The sequence below is a fragment of the Crocuta crocuta genome, unplaced genomic scaffold (assembly GCF_008692635.1).
Source record: "Crocuta crocuta isolate KB4526 unplaced genomic scaffold, BGI_CrCroc_1.0 scaffold70, whole genome shotgun sequence".
In the NCBI taxonomy this organism is placed as follows: Eukaryota; Metazoa; Chordata; class Mammalia; order Carnivora; family Hyaenidae; genus Crocuta; species Crocuta crocuta.
The window spans coordinates 15046510-15054304 of NW_027528417.1; the positions used below are offsets into that span (position 1 = coordinate 15046510).

A 7795-nucleotide genomic window follows, 5' to 3' on the forward strand; every position below is an offset into this window, starting at 1 on the left:
ACAGGGAGGATTTCGGCCTGTGGAAATGGAAGTAGCTTTTTGAGCGAGAGAGGAGAGCATGAGGAAAGGCACAGAAAAGCAGAAGTACAGAGTCATGCAGGGGCCATTAGCGGCCCAGCTGGGATGGGACATAGTCATAGAATCACCCTCTTTGAGGAAGCTCTACCCGGGAAAGGCTAACTCACCATGAAGGCCAACTGGGTGATAGACCCCCTACCAACACTCCCAAGAGGCCATGTACTCCTAAAAAAGGGCAGGGTCTAGGGGAGAAGGTCTATAGATGGGTTTGATTCCTAACACTGCCGCTTAATACCTATGTCCCCGTATGCAGTCACTTAACTCTCTCAGGCTCAGGACCCACGTGTAAAAAGAGGAGAATAATACCTTTCCTATGAACTTCACAGGCTTGGCATGAATATGAGGAAAAACAGTGGACACAGCATAACACTGTGAAATACTTTATGCTAGTCAGCTATTTCACCGTGCGTGCAAAGCACCCCAGGAAATGTTATTAACTTTTCATTGCTAGTACATAGCAGATCCTTGGCACCAGGGACCATGTCTTCTTCAGGACTGGGAACATAGTATATAATTTTTTTAAAAAGCACTTGATGAATGAATGAGTAAATGAATGAATAATGTTCAGAGCCCTCTAACTAGGTAATAAAAGTAATCTCGTAACTACACTGAAAACCTGTAGACTGTTCTTTCACTTTGGGCTGTTTGGCCCAGTGGAGGTTCTCACTTAGTTGTGATCAAATGGTGTCATGGTAGAGAAGAAAGCCTGTGAAGATGGAGTCATTGACGTTATCTGCGTAGAGCCCATTAAAGTCCCCATCCCCATACACCTGGAGCCAGACTTCATCTCCTGTTTCCAGATGGAGGAGCACAGAGCCAGAGGCCTGGTCCAAATTCTTCTCCTGGTACTGGTCATAGGTGAAGAGCATTGCCTTGTCTCTTTTGTAGAGACTGACCTTGACATCCTTCAAGTAGACTGTGATGTGGTAGGCGAAGTAGTACAGCCCAGGAATGTTGCAGTAGAATTTTCCAGTGGTGACATCATAGTGGTTTTGCTGATTGTAGAAGATTTTGGTAAAGCGAATGGGGACATTGGGGACAGTGACCCGGCTCTCCAATCCCACACTAAATGCTGAGCGGTATACATAGGCACTTTCTCCAGGTTCTCCTTTCCTGCCTGGGACTCCTGGAAAGCCTCGGGGACCTTCAATCCCAGTTACTCCAGTTTCACCAGTGTCACCCTTAGGGCCAACAAGACCTAGAGAACGAGAAGACTTCAATGGCCACAGAACCAGACAGAACTCCTGCCTTGGTTAGTTCTAACCTAAAACATGGTCCTTATCTCCCTTACCCACAGCCTGCCTGATTTACAGAGCAGGGAACAATGGGAGCTCCCAAAGAGATGAGTTATACCTTCTCCTTCTACATCCCACAGCAGGGTCCCATAGAGTCACCTCCAACCTCATTCCCTGTAAGTCTCCATCATAAACCCTCCACCCTACCAACCCTTCATATGTTGGCTCAACCAACCATACTCTTTGCTCTTCTATCTCCTCTGTCTGGAATGCCCTCCCTCTATCCTACACAACCCTTAAACATTCTGTCTGGCTCAAGCCCCATCTCCTCCTTAAAGCCTTCATTGTTAATAATCCAGATCTGCATTGCGAGCATTTTCTCTTGGTTCCATACTTTGGGCATTAGTCCACATTCAATTTGGCATATTTGGAATAGACTTTCTTGTAGTAATCCTTAACAGCCTTGTGCATTCGACTCAGCACCTTAACTAGACCGAGTTCCCCAAGAGCAAGACCGTGAGCTGCAAGAGTGTGTGTTACATGTGAATGCCCCTGGATGGAATGGGAATTTAGTGGAAACGAACGGAAACATGAATGTGAACAGACTGGGAATAGTGACGGATAAGGTGGGGATGGGAAAGGGTACAGGGAACGTGATGTGGATAGAGCAGAGTTTAGGGTACTAGTTTTACAGGTACCACCTATTCTCACCACCAGAGGTAAACCCCAAATCCACTTCAGGTTGCTTATGGGTCACAGAAAATAAGTTTGCTTCCTCCCTGTGTCTAGACCTTAGCCAATAGCTAATGCTTCCTCCACCCAGCAGAAGTCTGTGACAATGGAAGCCAAAAACCTTGTTCTTACCTGGATCTCCTTTCTCACCCTTTTCGCCAGGAGTGCCATCTCTGCCATCCCGGCCTGGGGTCCCATTGTGGCCGGGATGCCCCGGGATGCCTGCCATCCAACCTGTGCAGGCCCCCTTTGGCAGGGGAACCACGGCTCCAGGCCCTTCTGTCTCGGAGTCCTGGCCGCGAGTGGGCAGGACTAGTAGCAGTAGAACAGCTCGTAGCAACAGCATCCTGAGCCTGGAAGCCAGATCCACAGCGTCAGCCATGGGAGCAGACCCCACACAGCACACCCCAGCAGGACCTACGCAGGACGGGGGCCGTCTCAGCAGCGTCCACTTCTGAGACCTGCTCTCTCGATGCCCACGGCTTCCAGAAGACTGTTCTAACCATTGCCACCCACCTTGATCTCTTTCTGCCCTGAAATTTGTCATACTTAGCATTACTCTCTGTGCATAATCTCCTTTGCTCAACAGATTGTGAGTTCAGTGAGGGCAGGATGACCCTTTTCCAATTACCTCATGTCTGAGCACAGGACCAGGCTCCTTGGACCCAGTTCCCAAGAGTCCATTTGTCAAGAATCCATCCCTTAAGTTTTCCAAGGATGATGGCTCCGATAAACTCCTTCAACTCTAACCAATATCTCTCCTCTCTCTGCCTCCTTTTTCTTCTCTACTTCCCTCTCCTTCATTTCTAAATTTGTTCTTCCTCCTTTCTTCTTCATTCTTTCTTCCTCTCACCATCTCCTGGATCACATGATGGACCCTTTGGATTATTGCACGTGCACACGCACACATACACACATATACATACACATGAGTGCACACATATATAAACACATTTGCACAAGGTACACACACATAGCCTTTCCCTGAGTTAGTCAGACAACCAGAGACACACTGTCCCATGAGGATATCCACTGACCCCTTGCATGAGTCTCACGGTTCATGGGTTTGAGCCCCGCATCGGGCTCTGTGCTGACAGCTAGCTCAGAGCTTGGAGCCTCTTTTGGATTCTGCATCTCCTTCTCTCTCTGACCCTCCCCTGCTCATGCTGTCTCACTCTCTCTCTCTCTCTCTCAGAAATAAATAAAAACCTTAAAAAAAAATGAAATATGTATTCTGGGAGCCCTAGCAAAAAGTTCAAGTGGTACAGGTGGCCGGGGATACCCTTCCCAGAACCGTTCCTTCATATCCGCCTNGTTTCTGCCTCTGATATTCGGGTGATCTTAGTCCGCTACCAGTAATAGCCAGCTTCTTCATCTTCCCAACCTTCTCTCACCAGGGAGTTGAGTGAAAACACCACAGAGAGAGGAACAGGTCCTAGAATCCCAGATTACAGTCATCACTAAAACCCTTTGTGGATTGTGAAAGGTGCCAAACCCCAAGAACATGGCTCTAAGTTAAACACAGTCCATGAGTAATTTTCTACTCCAAAGGCTCACTATTTTTCATCAGTTTGTTTATCTCTCAAGGGTTATACAAGATTGCCAGAATTGGTTTGGTTTCAGGAGACAGTTCCTCCATGAGGGATGCAGCAAAGACCCTGATTGGCAATTTTACCCCCAAAGATGTGCATGGTGTCTAGAATCCCACTTCTATGTCCCATCACCTGGGACTCTGTAGTGCTGCCTCAATGTGATTCTACCAACCCATCATTTATTCCTATATATTCATTTTTCATAGATAGATAGATAGATAGATAGATAGATAGATGTAGGTGTAGGTGTAGATATAGACACACACATGGATTCACTACAACTAATAACATAAACATTTTGGAAGCCACAGAAAACAAAAGGATCCCCAGACCCAAGACTTCTTCAGTTTATTTTTAAACACAATGAAAAACATACTTTGCACAGGAATTTTATTCCCCAATTTTTGTATTGTCATTTTCCAGGTCACATAATCACCATTTTAACTATGTGTGTGCTAGTTCATCAAAGGGATATGGTCAAATATATGGAACCATTTCTATTGTGTTGTACTTTTAGCTTACTTCCATTGTAAAGTCTTGTTTTAAAATCCATAACTAATATCCTCGATCATGTAGCTTATCCTCAACTCATATTCTGTTACGACATATTCCCAGAAATAAAAGTATTGAACCAAAAGGTATGAACATTTTTAAGGCTCTTGATGCATATTTCCAAATTGCAGTTTGTTATACTGTTACTAAGTCATGTGTTAGAGAGCCTATTAACTACTCTCACCAACAAAATTTTTAAAAACCTATTTTTGCTGTTGTTAGTTTAGGGGACAAAAGAAATGGTACCTTGCTACTTTGATCATTAGTGAGTTGTACATTTTATTAAAGCCCTGTTTTCTAACTTAATTACCTATGCTAATTTAATTTCCTCATTCATTGTACAATCTGTTAGTGGTTTTTGTCACTTAATTTATTAGAGACAGAATGTGCTTTTGAATCAATTTGTGTGAGCTCTTGGTATCAACACTTTATCATATATGCCATGATTATTTTCTTGAGTGATTATTCTGTTGATTATTCTTTTGTTTATCCTGATTTTTAAGTGTCAGAAGTTTTAGTTTTTAAAGTCAACTCTGTTGATATTTTTCTTTGCCTCTAGGTTTTAAACGGTTCTTAGTCATTCTATGTTTTGGTAAATATTCTATTATCTTCTAGTGTTTGATATATTTTAAATTTCACTCTTTATTTCATCTTCGGCATTTTGTTTTCATGTAAGCGGTGATCTAAAATACACAAATGATTTCTCCCTGTTTGAAGACTAGCTGTTTAAAGACACGTTTAGTTCATCTTTTCCCTCACTATTGAGGTGATGGATTATTAGCAAAGATCAAATATGATCTTATAAATAACGTGAGAATTAAGAATGAGGTAGACTGATAGAGAGAAGGAGGGGTAGAGATCGAGCAACACAGCAGCTGAGACAGAAAGGACTGGAAGAACGCGGTCTCCTCCGCAGTAGTGGTGAAACTCAAGCCAAGGCTCCCTCTTTCCATCTACGTGTACCATTGTCGCCCTCTACTGATTTCAAAGACTGAGGAGGATATAGTCCATAGCTCCTAGAAATAAAAGGAGCCACAGCATAGGCTTGGCTTGCCCCAAAATAAGAAGACAGAGATTAGAAGCCAAGAAAGAGAGGGCAGCCAAGTCCTTTTTGTATTTAGGAAGAATACTTGTTCTGAGGCTTTTAAGACTTCATATGCATTTACAATTTCTCACTGTTTGTCCCCTTCACCCTTTCTCCTTCTGAGGTTAGCATTACAAGTCCCAAGAAGACCTCTGAGAGGTTCTGCGCCTGCTTTCTCCAGAAATGAGGAGGGCAGAATCTATGAGGCTGTGTTCTTTTCCACAGGGTGATGAGAAGACAGAATCCAGAACGCGAGAACTGGTGGGGGCAGTTATGGAAAGACCCAAAGATAAAAAGGAGATCTCCAACCTGTTGGGGGGAGTGTGAAGGAAGAGTTGGGGGGCTTGTGGAGTTCTCCGGTTTCTCCTTCTCTTTGAAAAATCAAGATTCTATTCTCCCAGCCCAAGGGAAGGCTTTCTACCCTCAACACTTCAGCGTTATGGACAGATTTCTCCACTAACAGGGACAACCAGTCTGGGTTCCATGACTGTGACATGGGTGGAGGAAGTACTGAAAAAAGGGGGTGGGGTGAAGATGGGTACACAATTCTAGGAAGTTTCTGATTCTAAGAACAGATTCTGGTTGCAGGAGAAAGTGTCTTCTAACATAGTTCTGAGTGGAAAAAATCAGCAATTGATAGCAATTGAAAGCCAGTGCAGAAGTGCCACTTTAAAAAAAATGCATTCCAAAATTACTTTGGTTCTTTGTTTAGACATGGCAATTGTTACACTTTGATTTTGAAAGACTTCTATTTCTACAACGGAGAACACTCTTAAACGAAACTATAACCTAAGACTCAGTGGTGCCTATAAAGAAAACTTACATGGATCATGAAGCTAACTCCCAACTTACACTTATAATTTTGTTTCTGTAGAACTCCAGTGTAAAGTTCTTGCCTAAAATGTCTCATGTAATCTTCACAACCATTTTGAGAGACAGAGTGAAAGAAAACAGCATCACATGCTCTATGATCTTGGTGCTTGGGTGAGAATAATTTGTTCTTACCTGTAGTGTGCTTCAGTCATATATTTATTGAGGATTAAGTGGTATAATCCACATAAGGTACATAGAACAGGGAATGGCCCATGTCAGTGCTTAAAAAATGTTAGCTATGACTATATCCATTTTAGAGATGAGGAAAGCGGATTCAGGAAAGTTGGACAAGTAAGTGACTTGTCCAAGATCCTAGAACCCTTTAATGAAGAGAAGCTGGAAATCAAATCCTGGTCTTTCAAAGCCCAAAAATAGAGTCTTAGGCATAGTTCAGAAGAGGGGAAAAAAAAAAGCATCAGGATCACACATCTGCCTTTTCACATTCCACTCCATGGGATGGGGGATATAAGAAAAAATAGCATGAAAAACCCTCCAGATTACAATGCAAGTGCCCTGGATTCTAGTCTAGGCCCCACCTTTAATTCACTGAGTGACTGACTTACCTCCACCCCACCTCCCAATCTCATGCTCTTTGCCTCCAAATGTGATTATTAATGATATTAATCCTTACCCAGCCTATTTCACAATCTTACTGTGAGAACCGATTGACTAAAAGTATGAAGTATTTTATAAACTTCCACACATATAAGTGAAGAGAAGGGAAACTGACAAATATTTATGGACCCCCTGCTATGGACCGCCACTGTACATTTACCTGCCCTTTAATTTTATTTCAGCCCTACTACTACAGGAAGTAGGGCTCAATTCCCACAAGAGAAATCCCAGGACCAGAGAGGATTAGTAACGTCTGCCCATGCATAACAAGGAAAAGAGTGTGGAGGTGCAATTTAAAATCCAAAGCGCATGTTCTTTCCAGTGCACTAGCTCTTGTAGTATACCATGTATAGGCACGGATCCATTCATTCTTAAAATTATATGAGGGATGGCCATGATGTTCTCTGAATCCTACAGGGCCATATTATGATCTCTCATCTTCAATGTTAAAATATATAAGAAATTCCAGGGCACCTGGGTGGCTCAGTCCTGTAAGCGTCTGATTTCAGCTCAGGTCATGATCTTGTGATGCCTGAGTTTGAGCCCCGCATCAGGCTCTGGGCTGACAACTTAGAGCCTGGAGCCAGCTTCTGAGTCTATGTCTCCCACTCTCTCTGCCTCTCCCCTGCTCATGTTCTACCTTTCTAACTCTTAAAGATGAATAAATGTTTAAAAAAATTTAATATGTAAGAAATTCCACTTTGACCTGCTGGAATCTCAGTAACAGCAGCAGAACTTGTGAAATACAGGATGGAGTCTCCTTTAGGACTGGCAGGAAACAGAACAGTATTGGGGGGAAAGGTCAGCAAATCTGCGCCAACCCTTGCAGCAGAAAAGGTCATTAAAGCACAGATCACTCAGTCCCTGAGAGCTGAAATGAACCCCAGAAATCATCTCACCCCTGCCCTGCTTTTACAAACAGGAGGTTAAGGAGAAGGCAAAGGATGCACTTATTAGATCCTCATAGAGTCCAGCTCCCACACCAGGAGCTTTCACACATTATTTTATATATTATTTATTTTAATTTTTATAAG

General features: G+C 43.1%; 1 protein-coding gene across 1 annotated transcript; it reads right to left on the bottom strand.

Moving 5' to 3' along the window:
• Positions 1-755: 755 nt before the first annotated feature.
• ADIPOQ (adiponectin, C1Q and collagen domain containing) lies at positions 756-2530 on the bottom strand. Its single transcript, XM_077754552.1, has 2 exons — positions 2178-2530; positions 756-1276 (listed from the first exon to the last, which is right to left on the bottom strand). Exons 1-2 carry the CDS (start codon positions 2425-2427, stop codon positions 756-758), a joined length of 771 nt encoding a protein of 256 aa, XP_077610678.1. The 5' UTR covers positions 2428-2530.
• Positions 2531-7795: the final 5265 nt, after the last annotated feature.